This window comes from Zea mays, chromosome 2 (assembly GCF_902167145.1).
Source record: "Zea mays cultivar B73 chromosome 2, Zm-B73-REFERENCE-NAM-5.0, whole genome shotgun sequence".
NCBI classification, from domain to species: domain Eukaryota; kingdom Viridiplantae; phylum Streptophyta; class Magnoliopsida; order Poales; family Poaceae; genus Zea; species Zea mays.
In genome coordinates, this window is record NC_050097.1 from 225,211,873 (window position 1) to 225,230,850 (window position 18,978).

Genomic DNA, 18,978 nt, shown 5'->3' on the forward strand with positions numbered 1-18,978 from the left:
TTACATTACATGCATGCACTACTTACGGGCCCTACCTGTCATCAAGCCAACTACCCACGTCATGTCTCAGCCTTGTAATCATACAATATATGTTGGACATGCACCAATGCAATGAAACCTATTGAAGTGACCTTTTAGTGTCTAGCCTAGAGTGAGGACAAGTGCTTTGATGGTGTTCGATATTATATTGCCGAGTCATGGTTATAGGCATTTCCCATTTTCTTGTAGTCGGTTAAGAGTGTGTTTGGTTTGGCTTTTGGCTTTGGCTTTGGATTTTACCCCCTAAAAGCCAAAAGCCAAACCAAATGGTTGGGTCCAGGAAGCAGCTTTTTCTAAAAGCCGATTTTCTCGCGGTGCAAAACTAAAAGCACCACTGGACCTGCTTTTAGTGGCTTTCGGATGGAACTGTGAAAACATATATTGAAGAAATTTTAACGGCTTTTAGTGGTTTCCACCAAACGATTTTTAGCTTTTTAACAACTCACAACCTACAACAACTTTTTTCATAGCTCACAGCCCACAACAGCTTTTTTCCACGGCCACAACCCAACCAAACAGACCCTAAGATTGCCTCACCAAATGTGTTCTTAAATGCAAGGGCATGCCTACATAGTGGCATTGGGTACACGTGCCCCTAAATGTGTGTCAATGTGAAGGCATGGTAGTAGTGTCTCATACCTACAAGAGGGGAAAGTATGGTAACCATCATCTATGGATGTCGGGTGTTGAGGATGGCGATGACTAAGAGAGAGAGAGAATTAGGTGATCTAATTTTTCTCTAACTATGGCCTCTATTTTTCTCCTAGTCAAAACCATAAATAAACTATGTTATATACAACGAATAAACTATGTTATGATGCCTAATATATGTTAGGGGCATAGATACTTTCATCGGAAAGCAACCAAACCTTAGAAGAAAAAATAATTGTGTCATCTCTCGTGCATTGTTCCATATGTTCACTACACTTGTATTTAAATTATTACATTTGCTAGTGTAGTTCTTGGTTGCTTATGTAGTTGGGTAGTGATAGCTCTCTTGTTAGGAGTAGCTCTCTAGTTCTTTTTGCTCTCTAGTCTGGCTCTCTTGCTTGGTTGTATAGCTAGTATCTTACGCGATGAAGTGATAAAGATAGAGTAAAACTAAGGAAAAATTCCATGTATGTCATGAGATTTTATACTCATTCGTTTATTATGTGCCACTGAGTAGCATATAGATAATTTTTTTGTGTGTATGACATGTGGACCAGTGACACATAAGTAATAAGTATATTTTCCGATATCATAAAGGGAATTGCCCCTAAAACTAATACTAAATTTTTATAGAGATCTTTTTTTTGAAATCGAATTCCTTTTCTTCAGGCCGGGTTGCAAGACAGATAGCCGCACAAGGCAAACAAGAAGAAAAAGAAAAAGGGACATGCAATGCAGGGCGGACAAGAAAAGGATTGCACGCAGGCAAGCAAGAGGATGATGCGATGCGATGCGTTGCCTTGAGCATTTCGACGACAACGACTGATGCAGACTGCTGCTTGCCATTCTTTTCCCTATATATATAATTCTAATGCAGCAAAAGTTTACATATACATACGTACGTGTATGGCATTACTATGTAATAAGTCATGGAATGTTTATTTTAAGCATGCATGCATCTTTATCTATCGCTCTTAGCGTGGCAAGAGGGCTAGCTAGAGCAGCGTTGTGTCGACACGCCACACCATGATTTGAGAACGGTTGGAGGAGTAATCGTCGTCTGCAGGGATGATGGCCCTCGTTTTGTTGTACTCCGCCATCACCAACCTTTGCACGAACTTGATCGAATCCTGAATAAAAAAAATCCATCATCGTACAAGTAGTATATGTTCATGGTCGATCCAATTAATGCAAGCCCTGTTTGTAGGTCATCAACCCTAAATACGTACAAGTAGTGCATGTTCATCATTTGTGCTTCTTGTTGATTGACATATTTATCTTGGTCATCAACCCTAAATACGTAAATAGGATAGATTTAACCTTATTTCCCTAAATACGTTCAAAACCAGACATGCTATTAAAGTAGCCTCACTCTTGTCTTCGCATCTCTCACAACGGGTGTGAAGGGTAAGGAAACTATTCAAACCAATTAGATTTTGTGTGGAACGTAGGGTCCCTAACAGAGCTAGTGGATGTAGCAATTAGGGAGCGTGTAAATATTCTATGTGTTCAGGAGACTAAATGGAAGGACTAGAAGACGAAGAAGGTGGAGGATACTAGCTTCAAGCTTTAGTACACAAGCGCAAGTTTAGATAGGAATGGTATCGGTATCTTGATCAACAAGATGCATTAAGGATGGAGTCATTGATGTTAGGAGACAATGTGACCGAATTATCCTAGTCTGGATGATAGTTGGAGATGCGGCTTTGAATGTGGTCAGTGCCTATGCCCCTCAGGTAGGTCTTAGTGAGAGCACCAAGATGCATTTTTAGGAAGATTTGGATAGCGTGGTTAGTATCGTGCCTATCAGTGAGGTACTCTTCATAGGAGGAGACCTCAATGACCATGTGGGTGTGACTAATGTAGGTTGCGAGCGAGTGCACGAGGGGTTCAAGTACGGTAGTAGGAACTAAGAGGGGAGGATGTTTTGAACTTTGCATTAGCCTATGACTTATTGATTGCGAATACCTTCTTTAGGAAGAGGGAATCACATCTAGTGACCTTTCATAATGATCAACACTCAAGAAGCTAGATCGACTTACCCTTGCAAGGAGGGAGGATAGACGTGCTTGCTTAGATCGTAAGGTGATACCTAGGGAGTGTGATGTTCCTCTACACAAGGTTGTGGCGGCGGACTTCTGTTTTTGGGTACGTGTCCATCACAAATGTGCCAAGATCATGAGAACGAAGTGGTGGGAGCTTAGAGGGGAAGTGGCACAAACATTTAAGAACAAGATGCTAGGCGAAGGACCTTGGGAAGAAGGAGAAGATGTAGTCGACACGTGGCTAAATATGGTTACATGTGTTTGAAAGGTGGCTTTTATAAGTGTTTAGTGTGAGTAGGGGAGGCAAACAGGAAGCGAAATACACCTGGTGCTAGAATGACGAGGTGCAAAGAGTTATTAAGGAAAAGGAGTGTTTCAAGCGCCTCCACCTTGACAAGAGCGCAACCAACATCGAGGGCTATTAAATAGCGAAGAGGGTTGCAAAGCGAGCCATGAGTGTAGCACAGGGGTAGGTTTATGATGACGTTTATCAACGGCTAGGCACAGAGGAGGGAGAGAAGGACATTTATAGGATGGCTAGAATCCATGAGAGTAAGACAAGGGACATTAACCAAATCAAATGCATCAAGGATGAGGCAGATCGACTTTTGGTGAAGGATAAGGAGATCAAGGACAGATGGCTAGTGTACTTCAACAAGTTGTTTAATGGAAAGAATGAAAGTTATACCTGTAGGAAACAGTGACGCCTAAGAGGGAGGGGTGAATTAGGACTTCTAAAACTTTCTCTAAACTAGGCCATAAATAAATCTCTAGAGCAAAACCTGTGCAAATAATCAAACTAGAATGTGTAAACTAGGTTTTGTCTAAGTGTTGCTATCTCTACCGCAAAGGCTAAGTTTCAATCTAAATAATCTAACTAGAAAGACAAGATTGAAACTTAAATACTTAATATAAATGCGGAAGGTAAAGAGCAAGATAGAGATGCAAACTCTCGTGGATGACCCCGATATTTTTACCGAGGTATATGGAACCACGCAAGGTTTCGACTAATCCTCGTTAGTGCCCCTACGCAAAGGGAAGCCCACGCGAGGGCCAAGCACCACGGTCGAGTAACTTCGCAGAGAGTCACGGGCCTTCTCCACGCGCAAGTGGTGCTCCGCTTCTGGCTCCTCTCGGACGCTCCCCGCTGTCTCCACTATCGAGCTTCCGACCAAAAAGTCGTGGACCTCGTTCCCTCCAGTACACGGTGGCGGCCGTGACACAAACTCGGTTGTCACGATCTCGCAAGACTCTCGCCCCACTCAGTACAATTACAACGACTCACGTAAGAGCCGAGGGGTTGTCTGGTTTTTCTAAACTCACTCAACTAACTATGGTTCACCTAGAGCAAGCGCTAAAGCGGTCTAACTAACATAAGCACTTTGCAAAGTACCTACGCTAATCACTAAGTGATTCTATTAAGCACTTGGGTGTATGAGCACTTGGAAATGTTTATATTATGCCTTGGTATGTTGCTTAGGCTCCCACACCTTAAAATGGCCGGTTGGTGGGTATTTATAGCCTCCCCCACAATTATAGTCGTTGGATAGAAGCAGCAGCTTTCTGTCGACGGGCTCATCGGACAGTCCGGTGCACACCGGTCAAGCACTGTTCATTGTCTGGTACCCTACCACGTCAGCCGACCGTTGGGGCGCAGTTGACTATTGGATCCGACCGTTACCCAAAATGTCTGGTGCACAACAGACAGTCTAGTGCTACAGTCCGAGAGCGCTCGTTGTGGGCCTCTCTGCACAGTGTCCCACCGGACAGTCCGGTGCACACCGGACATGTACTGTTCATTGTCCGGTGCACCACTAGTGCGCTGGCTCACTGCCCTCTTCATGAATTTCTTTGCGTATTCTTTGGGCTTATTTTGTTCTTGAGTCTTGGACTTCTAATCTCTTTTTATGTCTTTTTTTGAGGTGTTGCATCCTCAGTGTCTTAGTCCAATTCTCTTCGCTTCCTGTGAACTATAAACATAAACACTAGCGAACACATTAGTCCACAGGTTATGTTGATCATCAAACACAAAACCCTTTTTAGCTAAATGGCTCTGGGTCCATTTTCCTTACAATACCCTTATGTTGGATGACTCTTTTAACGGTACCAATAGACGCTTTGTGAGGAGAGTTTAGGAGGTGGAAATCGTTGAGCCTTTGAAGAGTATGGAGGTAAAGCGATGGGCCCTGATGGCATCCCTATGGAGGTGTGGAGATGCCTAGGTACCAGAGCGATAGTATGGTTAACTCAGCTTTCTAATTTCAGACAAAAAGGATGCCTAGAGAATGGAGGAGAAGTATATTAATACTGATCTTTAAAAACAAGGGAGATGTTTAAAGTTGTACTAATTACTGTGGGATTAGTAGCTGATGAGCCATACGATGAAGCTCTAGGAGAGGGTTATCAAGCATCACCTAACAAGAGTGACAATGTGACCTGAAATTAGTTTGGGTTCATGCGTGGAAGGTCAACCATGGAGGCGATTTTACTCATACGACATTTGATGGAGAGATATAGCGAGCAGAAGGACTTGTACATAGTCTTTGTTGATCTCAAGACGACGTATGACAAAGTACCGAGAAATGTCATGTGGTGGGGCTTGGAGAAGAACAAAGTCCCAACTAAGTACATTACTCTCATCAAGGATATATACAAGGATGTGATGACATTTGTCTAAACATGTGATGGCGATACTAGCGACTTTCTAATAAAAATAGGACTACATCAAGGATCAACATTGAGTCCTTATTTATTTGCTTTGGTGATGGACGAGGTCACAGGGGACATACAAGGGGATATCCCTTGGTGTATGCTCTTTTTTGATGATGTGGTGTTTGTTCATGAGAGTATGGAAGGGGTGTCGGTGTTTGGGACCCGACCGCGCACCCGGGGTTACCCCTCGAGGTGCTTTTGGGTAGGACGGTGTTGCTGACTGTAGCTCGATTGTTCGTGCTAGGCACACGAGAGACGATAGACAATTTTCTACAGGTTCGGGCCGCTTGGAAAGGCGTAATACCCTACTTCCTGGTGTGGATTTTTATGTGGTGGGTTACAGGGGGATTCTCTAGTATGAATGATGCTAGAGAATGGAGTAGATGGCTGATGAATGACCTGTCTTTGATAGGGTGCCCCCTAGGCCTTATATATCCGACCGTGGGGCACTGCATGCGTGTATGATAACGATGTATTCCTAAGTAATAATGAACCGACTGAACTTATCTTCCTACAATCTTGACGACTTATCCTCATTTGGTTCCGATGTCTAGGGTGGTCGCACGAGAGAATCGAATCGGAGCTGTGGGTAACGCTCAAAACCCCACGAGCCGCCTTGGCCCGCGTTTGCTCATTCCCTACGTCGGCCCATTCTGCTAGCAGTTCTCCCCTGGCCCACGAAGGGATGGCCTTGCGAGACAGTAAGTCCAAAAACTGTCTGCGAGGCCTTCTAACCTTCTAGTGGACCCGAGGGATATCTGTCCCCCACAAGCCCCAATCTTTGAGTTGATTTTGAAATAATCAGCCCGAAGATTCTAGGTCCAGCTTGCGGTTTTGATTTCCATTTTGGTGATGAGTGCTTGGAAAGTGCATCTGTTGAGTGTTGCTTCTGAACTCTGAATGACTTTAGTAAAAAAACAATCTCTCGTTGCCCTCTTTTGGTACATTCGACGATCTTCGCCTTATGCTTTAGGAATCGTCACTCTGTCATCAACTTATGCTTTAGAGATCAGCATTCTGTCCTCTGGAGTTAAAGTTTCATTGGGTGCACCGGAGGTGCACCCAATGGGTGTAGCCCCCGAGCGTTGAGTGGATTATTAAAAATAATCCACTCAGAGATCTTCATCTCATGCTTTATAAATCATCATTTTATTTTCGTCTCATGCTTTAGAAACCAGCATTTTATCATCGGTTCATGCTTTGGAGATCAGCATTCTGTCCTTTGGGGTTAAAGATTCATTGGGTGCACCAGAGGTGCACCCAATGGGTGTAGCCCCTGAGCTTTGAGTGGATTATTGAAAATAATCAACTCAAAGATCTTCATCTTATGCTTTAGAAATCATCATTTTATCTTCCTCTTATGCTTTAGAAACCAGCATTTTATCTCCGTCTCATGCTTTAGAAATTAGCATTATATCACCAGCTTATGCTTTAGAGATCAGCATGTTGTCTTCATCTCATGCTTTAGAAACCAGCAGCGTGGTCTGCCCATGTCCTGTTAGGTTTGAAATTTATTTGATCGGCGATAGATTGGACGTCTGGTAGATGGCTCTTGGTCGGTCTTCATTTCGCTTTGCGTTTCAATGCTTCTGCTGACTAGACTTGCAGTTCAGTAGCTATATTTGGCTTTCCTTTGATCTCTATCGATATCTTCTTTCTGTCTTAACACATTCATTGTGTATACTGTATGGATGTGACTGCTTCAGAAAATCTATTGAAAATTCCTGGTTGTCCCCCACCCAATGGGTGTTTTCCAATGGGTGTGACCAAGGGACATCTTGGTACGCAAAGCGTTTAGCACATTGTCCTTGAAGCGTCCCGATCCTTTGGGACTCAAATGTGATACAAATTACTAGTCCCAGGAGGCTAGTAACCACATTCCTTACTTCAAATAGTACAGAGTCTGAGTAAATGTTATTACAATATCGGGGTACAAGCTCGAGAGTGAGCCGGAATTATAAAACGCAGTGGAAGATAAATTAGCCTAGGCCACAGGCAGAATTGGGTGAAGACACAGCCCCTTCAATCAAGCATAGCAGAAAAGAAGACTTCAGCTGCTGAAAAACATAAATAAATCTGGCGTCATGGCGCGGGCCCATATGTCAGCGAGGGAAGGGTGTTTAACGGCGCGGAGCAGCGACGGAGGGGGGGGGGGAGGTCGACCGGAGCTCGACCACCGGTGAAATCCTGCGGCGGTTCTCCGCCGTGGGTCCGGTTCTGTGGCGGGGGAGCAGTGGCGAGGCACGGGCAGGGGTAGGGGATCATGGGGGTGGGGTCAATTTGACCGGCGGGGGCCTAGGGTGGTCGGTCCACGGCGCGGTGGTGGGTGCTCGCGGCGGTGAGGTCGCTGGCGAGGCAGCCGAGCGCAATAGGAGGTGGGGATGGGTGTGTTGCGATCGTGAGTGAGTGGCGGAGCTCAAGCACCAAGTTAATTCGACCGAAAGCTACTAGAGAGGGGAGAACAAAGCTCACCGGAGTGAAGGGGGAACGCGGCGGCGCTAGCTCAATTGTGCTTGGGGAGGTGTGGAGGAGATGGCTAGGGCTGGTGTGGAGGAAACGGAGCTCAGGCAGTCCCTTTTATAGGCGCCCGGGAGGGGGAAGGGAGGGAGGGGACGGCGAGCGCCGACGAGCTTGCCATGATGGCGGGGATGGAGCAAACGACGACGAGATGGCTCAGGCAGGCGAGGGGTGAGAGGATGGTTCGAGTACAGTGGCGGGGTGGTCGCTGAGGCCGGTGCGAGCGTTAATGGCGAAGCGATGGGGCGTGAGGCGGTCGGCGGCGAACGCGCCGGTGATGGCATGGGCGGGACGATGGTCCTGACAGGCGGGCCCGGGCTGACAGGGGGAGAGCGGTGCGAGAGGGAGAGGGGTGGAGCCGCTGACCGGTGGGGCCGGGTTGTTAGGCGCGGCGCGGGCGCGTGCAGCTGGGCCGCTTGGGCCGGGGAGGAGGGGGTGGGCGAAAGAGCGGGCGCGGCGCGGTTTGGGCCAGAATCGGCCCAGCCGAGGGGGGAGGTTTTTCCTTTTTCTTTTTCTGTTTTCTATTTCATTTTTCCATTTTCTATTTTTGTTTCTTTTTATTTCCTTTTCTTTTGAATCAACAATTTGCTAAATAATCTTGAGTGTTGAAAATAGTCTATGTGAGGTGCTCCTAACAATTCAAGTGTATGCATATGATGAGATGACCTAAGGGTGGAGTTTAGGGAGAAAATAAAATAAAAGGGGGGGTTAGGAGATTAGGGTTCCAAACCTTGGGTTGAGATTTTTGGGATGTTACAAACCTACCCCACTTAAAGGAATCCCGCCCTCGAGATTTAGACTGGATTTGAGAAAAGACAAGGGTATTCCCTCCTCAAGGAGTCCTCACTCTCCCAGGTAGCTTCCTCTTCTCCTTCTCTGCTCCACTGAACTTTACAGAGTTTCACTTCTGAGGTGCGGGTCTTCCGGACTGCTGAATCAAGGATCTTTACCGGCTTCTCACAGTACTGAAGGTCTTTCTAAATCTGCACTGCCTCTTCTTCGATGTGACTTTCTGGTGCTTGCAGGCATTTGCGGAGCTGGGATACGTGAAACACATTGTGGATGTCAGACATGGATTCTGGTAGTTCAAGACGGTATGTTGCGGGTCCCACTCTGCCAATGATGGGATAGGGACCGACGAATCGTGGTGCTAGCTTTCCTTTTACTTGGAACCTTCTGACACCACGCATCGGGGAGACCTTGAGGTAGACGAAGTCTCCTTCCTCAAATCTGAGTTCTCTCCGCCTGTTGTCCTCATAACTCTTCTGCCGACTCTGAGCTTCAAGTAATCTTCTGCGGATCAGGGCAACTTTCTCTTCCGCCTCTTTGACAAAGGCAGGTCCTTCCAGTGCCTTTTCCCCTACGTTGGACCACATGAGAGGGGTCTGGCATTTTCGTCCATACAATGCTTCGAACGGTGACATCTTGATGCTGGCTTGATAGTTGTTATTATACGAGAACTCCGCATAGGGCAAACTGGATTCCCAACTTCTATCGAATGCTAGCACATAGGCTCTTAATAGATCTTCGAGGACCTTGTTGACTCTTTCTGTCTGCCCGTCTGTCTCAGGGTGATAGGCGGTGCTGAAATCTAGCTTGGTGCCCATAGCTTTCTGAAGGCTTGTCCAGAATTTGGAGGTGAACTGGGTTCTCTGTCTAACACTATCTTTCTTGGAATGCCATGGAGTGTGACTATCTCTTTGAGATAAATTCGGGCAAGGGTGGCTCCTCCAAAGGTAGTTTTCACTGGGATGAAATGGGCTACCTTGGTGAGGCGATCTATTATTACCCAGATAGAGTCATTCCCTTTTTGCGTCTGGGGTAGTCCGGTTACAAAATCCATGCTTATTTCTTCCCATTTCCATTCTAGCACTTGGAGGGGTTGCAATAGGCCTGCAGGTTTTTGGTGCTCGGCCTTCGTTCGTTGGCAGGTGTCACACCGGCCCACATATTGTGCTATCTCTTTTTTCATCCCTCTCCACCGGTATCTGGTTTTGAGGTCTAGGTACATCTTGGTAGTTCCTGGGTGGATGGAGTAGGCTGAGTTGTGAGCTTCCTCGAGCAGGACTTCTTGTGCCTCTCCTTTTGGTACACACAGACGATTCTTGAACCAAAGGGCTCCTTGTTCATCTGTCCTGAGGTCCGGGAGTTGTTCCTTGCGAGCTTTTTCCACAAGTCTTGTTGTCTCTGAGTCTAGGCGTTGAGCTTTGCATATGAGGTCTTCTAGCATTGGTTTGACTTCGAGACTGCCGTTGTTTCCCAAACATGCATTCAGTTGAGCTGATTCCTTCTTCCAATCTTCTAAAAAGTTGGTTCCCTTTATTCCGAAAGGTTTTCGGCTGAGGGCATGTGCTACCACGTTGGCCTTTCCGGAGTGGTAATGAATCTCAAGGTCATAGTATTTGATCAGTTCCAACCATCTTCGTTGACGGAGATTAAGATCTGTCTGAGTGAAGATATACCTCAGACTCTTGTGATCGGTGAAGATGTGACATTTGTTCCCAATTAGGTAACGCCTCCATATCTTCAAAGCATGCACTATGGCTGCCAATTCCAAATCATGGGTGGGATAATTCTGCTCATGCGGCTTAAGTAGGTGCGATGCATAAGCAATGACTTTCTCGTTTTGCATCAGCACACACCCTAAGCCTTGCCTCGAGGCATCACAGAATACGACGAAATCCTGATGTATATCTGGTAGTGTCAAAATGGCTGCGGTCGTGAGCTTCTCCTCTATGATCTGGAAACTTCCTTCACATTTTGGGGTCCACACAAACTTATGGTCTTTCTTGAGGAGCTCGGTCATAGGTCTTGCTATGCTGGAGAATCTCTTGATAAAGCGGTGGTAATATCCTGCCATTCCCAGAAAGCTTTGAACTTCACTGACGTTGGATGGCTGTCTCCATTTTGATACTGCTTCCACCTTGGAAGGGTCTACTTCTATTCCTTCCGCGGTCAAGATATGCCCAAGGAAGGCTATCTTTTCTAACCAGAATTCACATTTACTGAGTTTAGCATAAAGTTGGTGTGCCCTGAGTTTTCTGAGGACGGTCCGAAGGTGACGCTTATGGTCTTCGCAGTTCTTGGAGTAGATAAGGATGTCGTCAATGAAGACCACGACAAACTTATCCAGCTCTTCCATAAACACTTTGTTCATGAGGTTCATGAAAAAGGCGGGTGCGTTTGTCAGTCCAAAAGGCATCACTGTGAATTCATATTGTCCGTACTGGGTGACAAATGCAGTCTTCTGGATATCTGCTTCCTTGATTCTCAATTGGTGATAACCAGACCTTAGGTCTATCTTGGAGAAGTATTTGGCCCCTTGAAGTTGATCGAAGAGGTCGTCGATCTGAGGAAGTGGATACTTGTTCTTGATGGTGACTTCATTTAACGATCGGTAATCAATACACATCCTCATACTTCCATCTTTCTTAGAGACGAAAAGGACTAGTGCTCCCCAAGGGGATGAGCTGGGACGAATGTACCCTTTTTGTTGAAGATCTGCGATTTGGAGCTTCAATTCTGCTAACTCGGTAGGAGCCATGCGGTATGGTCTCTTTGCGATGGGTGCCGTTCCAGGAATCAGATCTATGTAGAATTCCACTTCTCTTTCCGGTGGCATTCCTGGTACCTCTTCTGGGAACACATCCATGAATTCTTCTACCACTGATATGTTTTCTGTTGCTAGATTAAACATCATTGGATCATTGGCGGGTGGCTGAGCCTGACAAGAGATAGACTTTCCTTGGTGGTTTGTGAGAAGGACTGTCTTGTTTGCGCAACTGATGATACTTTTGTGTTTGGTCAACCAATCCATCCCTAAGATCACATCAATCCCTTGGGATGGCAAGACGGTTAAGTCTGCCAAGAACACTACCCCACTTAAAAGGATTCTGACTTGGGAGCATTTGAGCTGACATAGAAGGTCTGACCCTAGGGTTCGGGTGACCAAGGGAATCTCTAGAGGGGTACAGAGAATGCCATGCTTTTCCACAAAACTAGTGGCTATAAAAGAATGGGATGCTCCTGAATCAAAAAGTACGGTAGCGGGAGTAAATTCAACAAGGAACTCACCGAGCACTACTCCCGGAGCTTGCTGAGCCTCCTAAGCATCGACGTGATTAACTCGTGCCCTTCCTTGATACTGGGTCTTGTTCTGCTGGCTGATGGAGGAGGGCGCCTTGGGGGCGGATGCGGAGGTATTCTTGGGGCCATTCACCGAGTTGGAGTAGGCAGGTCCTGATGGCTTCAGCTGGGGACAGTTGTTCTTGAAGTGACTGGGATCTCCGCAGTGCCAACATGCATTCGCCGGGGGTTGGTTGCTTGCAACTGAGGGGGCATGAAAGGAGCTCTGACTCTACTGACTGAACCGTGACGGGGTGGGTCCACCTGGTCTACTGAAGCTTAGTCCCTTGGGTGGAAATCCAAAGGATCGAGTTTTCTGGTGCCGATCTTGCTGCTGAGTCCGGAGGACTTGGAATTTTCTCTTGAGATGGCCTTTTTCTTCCTCCTTTGCCCTTTCCACTTGCATGGCTTTGTTGGAGAGGTGAGAGAAACTGAGGAAGTCTTGGCTAGCCAGGATGGTATTGAGTTCTGGTCTAAGCCCCTTCAGGAAGCGGGTCATCTTCTTAACTTCGGTACTGACGTCATCTGGCGCGTAGCGGGCCAATTCCGTGAACTTGTGCACGTACTCGCTGACAGATCTTCCGTCTTGAGTCAGTTCCCAAAATTTGTCTTCCTTGAGCTGAACGATCCCTTGGTGCACATGGTGCTCCTGGAAAGCTGTTTCAAACTCCGCCCAGGTAGCATCTCTGATGGTGACATTGAAGGTATCCCACCAGGATAAGGCCATCCCGGAAAGTTGATGAGCAGCCATTTGAACACGCTAATTTTCTGGGCATCCGATGGCTTCCAGCTTTCTTTTAATCGTGCGCAGCCAATCGTCAGCATCGAGGGGATTGCTAGATCCGGCAAATGGGGGAGGCTTGAGACTCAGGAAATCCCCCATCCTGTCTTGCGGTCTTCCACCATTCGGACGTTGATTTTCCAGACTCCGAGTGAGGACCTCGATGAGTCGGGTTTGGTTGGCTAGAACTTGGGCTAGATCTAAGGGTAGTTCTGGAGGTGCGGAGAGGTGGGTCTCACTTTCCTCTCTACCGGCTTCCCTTTCAGCTCTCAGGGGAAACCCTGCTCCAATCCCGGAGGCGGTAGGCGTGGTTTTATCCGAAGCCATCTGCCAGGGGGAGAGAGTCACTATTATGCACATGCCAATTGTTTTCTCAGAGAACGCTCGCGTGTAGTACGACTTGTAGTAGCCATATGCTTGTAATGTATTGGTGTAATGAATAAAATGACTTGGTTGAAAACAATTGGCATGTGCATAATAGTGACTCTCTCCCCTGGCAGATGGCTTCGGATAAAACCACGCCTACCGCCTCCGGGATTGGAGCAGGGTTTCCCCTGAGAGCTGAAAGGGAAGCCGGTAGAGAGGAAAGTGAGACCCACCTCTCCGCACCTCCAGAACTACCCTTAGATCTAGCCCAAGTTCTAGCCAACCAAACCCGACTCATCGAGGTCCTCACTCGGAGTCTAAAAAATCAACGTCCGAATGGTGGAAGACCGCAAGACAGGATGGGGGATTTCCTGAGGCTCAAGCCTCCCCCATTTGCCAGATCTAGCAATCCCCTCGATGCTGACGATTGGCTGCGCACGATTAAAAGAAAGCTGGAAGCCATCGGATGCCCAGAAAATCAGTGTGTTCAACTGGCTGCTCATCAACTTTCCGGGATGGCCTTATCCTGGTGGGATACCTTCAATGTCACCATCAGAGATGCTACCTGGGCGGAGTTTGAAACAGCTTTCCATGAGCATCATGTGCACCAAGGGATCGTTCAGCTCAAGGAAGACGAATTCTGGGAACTGACTCAAGACGGAAGATCTGCCAGCGAGTACGTGCACAAGTTCACGGAATTGGCCCGCTACGCGCCAGATGACGTCAGTACCGAAGTCAATAAGATGGCTCGCTTCCTGAAGGGGCTTAGACCAGAACTCAAGACCATCCTGGCTAGCCAAGACTTCCTCAGTTTCTCTCACCTCTCCAACAAAGCCATGCAAGTGGAAAGGGCAAAGGAGGAAGAAAAAGGCCATCTCAAGAGAAAATTCCAAGTCCTCCGGGCTCAGCAGCAAGATCGGCACCAGAAAACTCGATCCTTTGGATTTCCACCCAAGGGACCAAGCTTCAGTAGACCAGGTGGACCCACCCCGTCACGGTTCAGTCAGTAGAGTCAGAGCTCCTTTCATGCCCCCTCAGTTGCAAGCAACCAACCCCCGGCGAATGCATGTTGGCACTGCGGAGATCCCAGTCACTTCAAGAACAACTATCCCCAGCTGAAGCCATCAGGACCTGCCTACTCCAACTCGGTGAATGGCCCCAAGAATACCTCCGCATCCGCCCCCAAGGCACCCTCCTCCATCAGCCAGCAGAACAAGACCCAGTATCAAGGAAGGGCACGAGTTAATCACGTCGATGCTTAGGAGGCTCAGCAAGCTCCGGGAGTAGTGCTCGGTGAGTTCCTTGTTGAATTTACTCCCGCTACCGTACTTTTTGATTCAGGAGCATCCCATTCTTTTATAGCCACTAGTTTTGTGGAAAAGCATGGCATTCTCTCTACCCCTCTAGAGATTCTCTTGGTCACCCGAACCCTAGGGTCAGACCTTCTATGTCAGCTCAAATGCTCCCAAGTCAGAATCCTTTTAAGTGGGGTAGTGTTCTTGGCAGACTTAACCGTCTTGCCATCCCAAGGGATTGATGTGATCTTAGGGATGGATTGGTTGACCAAACACAAAAGTATCATCAGTTGCGCAAACAAGACAGTCCTTCTCACAGGCCACCAAGGAAAGTTTGTCTCTTGTCAGGCTCAGCCACCCGCCAATGATCCAATGATGTTTAATCTAGCAACAGAAAACATATCAGTGGTAAAAGAATTCATGGATGTGTTCCCAGAAGAGTTACCAGGAATGCCACCGGAAAGAGAAGTGGAATTCTACATAGATCTGATTCCTGGAACGACACCCATCGCAAAGAGACCATACCGCATGGCTCCTACCGAGTTAGCAGAATTGAAGCTCCAAATCGCAGATCTTCAACAAAAAGGGTACATTCGTCCCAGCTCATCCCCTTGGGGAGCACTAGTCCTTTTCGTCTCTAAGAAAGATGGAAGTATGAGGATGTGTATTGATTACCGATCGTTAAATGAAGTCACCATCAAGAACAAGTATCCACTTCCTCGGATTGACGACCTCTTCGATCAACTTCAAGGGGCCAAATACTTCTCCAAGATAGACCTAAGGTCTGGTTATCACCAATTGGGAATCAAGGAAGCAGATATCCAGAAGACTGCATTTGTCACCCAGTACGGACAATATGAATTCACAGTGATGCCTTTTGGACTGACAAACGCACCCACCTTTTTCATGAACCTCATGAACAAAGTGTTTATGGAAGAGCTGGATAAGTTTGTCGTGGTCTTCATTGACGACATCCTTATCTACTCCAAGAACCGCGAAGACCATAAGCGTCACCTTCGGACCGTCCTCGGAAAACTCAGGGCACACCAACTTTATGCTAAACTCAGTAAATGTGAATTCTGGTTGGAAAAGATAGCCTTCCTTGGGCATATCTTGACCGCGGAAGGAATAGAAGTAGACCCTTCCAAGGTGGAAGCAGTATCAAAATGGAGGCAGCCATCCAACGTCAGTGAAGTTCAAAGCTTTCTGGGAATGGCAGGACATTACCGCCGCTTTATCAAGGGATTCTCCAGCATAGCAAGACCTATGACCGAGCTCCTCAAGAAAGACCATAAGTTTGTGTGGACCCCAAAATGTGAAGGAAGTTTCCAGATCATAAAGGAGAAGCTCACGACCGCACCCGTTTTGACACTACCAGATATACATCAAGATTTCGTCATCTTCTATGATGCCTCGAGGCAAGGCTTAGGGTGTGTGCTGATGCAAAACGAGAAAGTCATTGCTTATGCATCGCGCCTACTTAAGTCGCATGAGCAGAATTATCAAACCCATGATTTGGAATTGGCAGCCATAGTGCATGCTTTGAAGATATGGAGGCATTACCTAATTGGGAACAAATGTCACATCTTCACCGATCACAAGAGTCTGAGGTATATCTTCACTCAGCCAGATCTCAATATCCGTCAACGAAGATGGTTGGAACTGATCAAAGACTATGACCTTGAGATTCATTACCACCCCGGAAAGGCCAACGTGGTAGCAGACGCCCTCAGCCAAAAACCTTTCGAAATAAAGGGAACCAACTTTTTAGAAGATTGAAAGAAGGAATCGGCTCAACTGAATGCATGTTTGGGAAACAACGGCAATCTCGAAGTCAAACCAATGCTAGAAGACCTCATATGCAAAGCTCAACGCCTAGACTCAGAGACAGCAAGACTTGTGGAAAAAGCTCGCAAGGAACAACTCTCGGACCTCAAGACAGATGAACAAGGAGCCCTTTGGTTCAAGAATCGTCTGTGTGTACCAAAAGGAGAGGCACGAGAAGTCCTGCTTGAGGAAGCTCACAACTCTGCCTACTCCATCCATCCAGGAACTACCTAGATGTACCTAGACCTCAAAACCAGATACTGGTGGAGAGGGATGAAGAAAGAGATAGCACAGTATGTGGCCCAGTGTGACACCTGCCAACGAACGAAGGCCGAGCACCAAAAACCTGTAGGCCTATTGCAACCCCTCCCAGTGCCGGAATGGAAATGGGAAGAAATAGGCATGGATTTTGTAACCGGACTACCCCGGACGCAAATAGGGAATGACTCTATCTGGGTAAAAATAGATTGCCTTACCAAGGTAGATCATTTCATCCCAGTGAAAACTACCTTTGGAGGAGCCACCCTTGCCTGAATTTATCTCAAAGAGATAGTCAGACTCCATGGCATTCCGAGAAAGATAGTGTCAGACAGAGAACCCAGTTCACCTCCAAATTCTAGACAAGCCTTCAGAAAGCTATGGGCACCAAGCTAGATTTCAGCACCGCCTGTCACCCTGAGACAGACGGGCAGACAGAAAGAGTCAACAAGGTCCTCGAAGATCTATTAAGAGCCTGTGTGCTAGCATTCGATAGAAGTTGGGAATCCAGTTTGCCCTATGCGGAGTTCTCGTATAATAACAGCCATCAGGCCAGCATCAAGATGTCACCGTTCGAAGCATTGTATGGACGAAAATGCCAGACCCCTCTCATGTGGTCCAACGTAGGGGAAAAGGCACTGGAAGGACATGCCTTTGTCAAAGAGAAGGAAGAGAAAGTTGCCCTGATCCGCAGAAGATTACTTGAAGCTCAGAGTCGGCAGAAGAGTTATGCGGAGAACAGGCGGAGAGAACTCAGATTTGAGGAAGGAGACTTCGTCTACCTCAAGGTCTCCCCGATGCGTGGTGTCAGAAGGTTCCAAGTAAAAGTAAAGCTAGCACCACGTTTCGTCGGTCCCTATCCCATCATTGGCAAAGTGGGACCCACAGCATACCGTCTTGAACTACCAGAATCCATGTCTGACATCCACAATGTGTTTCACGTATCCCAGCTCCGCAAATGCCTGCAAGCACCAGAAAGTCACATCGAAGAAGAGGCAGTGCAGATTCAGAAATATCTTAAGTACCGTGAGAAGCCGGTAAAGATCATTGATTCAGCAGTCCGGAAGACCCGCACATCAGAAGTGAAACTCTGTAAAGTTCAGTGGAGCAGAGAAGGAGAAGAGGAAGCTACCTGGGAGAGTGAGGACTCCTTGAGGAGGGAATACCCTTATCTTTTCTCAAATCCAGTCTAAATCTCGAGGGCGAGATTCCTTTAAGTGGGGTAGGTTTGTAACATCCCAAAAATCTCAGCCCAAGGTTTGGAACCCTAATCTCCTAAACCCCCCCTTTTATTTTATTTTCTCCCTAAACTCCACCCTTAGGTCATCTCATCATATGCATACACTTGAATTGTTAGGAGCACCTCACATAGACTATTTTCAACACTCAAGATTATTTAGCAAATTGTTGATTCAAAAGAAAAGGAAATAAAAAGAAACAAAAATAGAAAATGGAAAAATGAAATAGAAAACAGAAAAAGAAAAAGGAAAAACCTTTTCCCCCCTCGGCTGGGCCGATTCTGGCCCAAACCGCACCGCGCCCGCTCTTTCCCCCACCCCCTCTCCTCCCCGGCCCAAGCAGCCCAGCTGCGCGCGCCCGCGCCGCGCCTGACAACCCGGCCCCACCAGTCAGCGGTCCACCCCTCTCCCTCTCGCGCCGCTCTCCCCCTGGCAGCCCAGGCCCGCCTGTCAAGACCATCGTCCCACCCATGCCATCATCGGCGCGTTCGCCGCCGACCGCCTCACGCCCCATCGCTTCGCCATTAACGCTCGCACCGGCCTCAGCGACCACCCCGCCACTGTACCCGAGCCATCCTCTCACCCCTCGCCTGCCCGAGCCATCTCGTCATCGTTTGCTCCATCCCCGCCATCATGGCAAGCTCGTCGGCGCTCGCCGTCCCCTCCCTCCCTTCCCCTCCCGGGCGCCTATAAAAGGGACCGCCCGAGCTCCATTTCCTCCACACCAGCCCTAGCCATCTCCTCCACACCTCCCCAAGCCCAATTGTGCTAGCGCCGCCGCGTTCCCCCTTCACTACGGTGTGCTTTGTTCTCCCCTCTCTAGTAGCTTTCGGTCGAATTAACTTGGTGCTTGAGCTCCGCCACTCACTCACGATCGCAACACACCCATCCCCACCTCCTATTGCGCTCGGCTGCCTCGCCAGCGACCTCACCGCCGCGAGCACCCGCCACCGCGCCGTGGACCGGCCACCCTAGGCCCCCGCCGGTCAAATTGACCCCACCCCCGTGATCCCCTACCCCCGCTCGTGCCTCGCCACCGCTCCCCCGCCACAGAACCGGACCCACGGCGGAGAACCGCCGCAGGATTTCACCGGCGGTCGAGCTCCGGTCGACCTCCCCCCCTC

The 18,978-nt window shown here is 47.9% G+C and overlaps 1 protein-coding gene across 1 annotated transcript in view; it reads right to left on the reverse strand.

The window, feature by feature from the left end:
• Positions 1–1,259: 1,259 nt before the first annotated feature.
• LOC100194354 (uncharacterized) overlaps positions 1,260–18,978 on the reverse strand; it is a 41,620-nt gene continuing 23,901 nt past the window's right edge. The window contains exon 3 of the mRNA NM_001139389.1: positions 1,260–1,820. Within this exon, the coding sequence (NP_001132861.1) occupies positions 1,686–1,820 (135 nt within the window). The 3' untranslated portion in view covers positions 1,260–1,685. The remainder of the gene's footprint in view (positions 1,821–18,978) is intronic.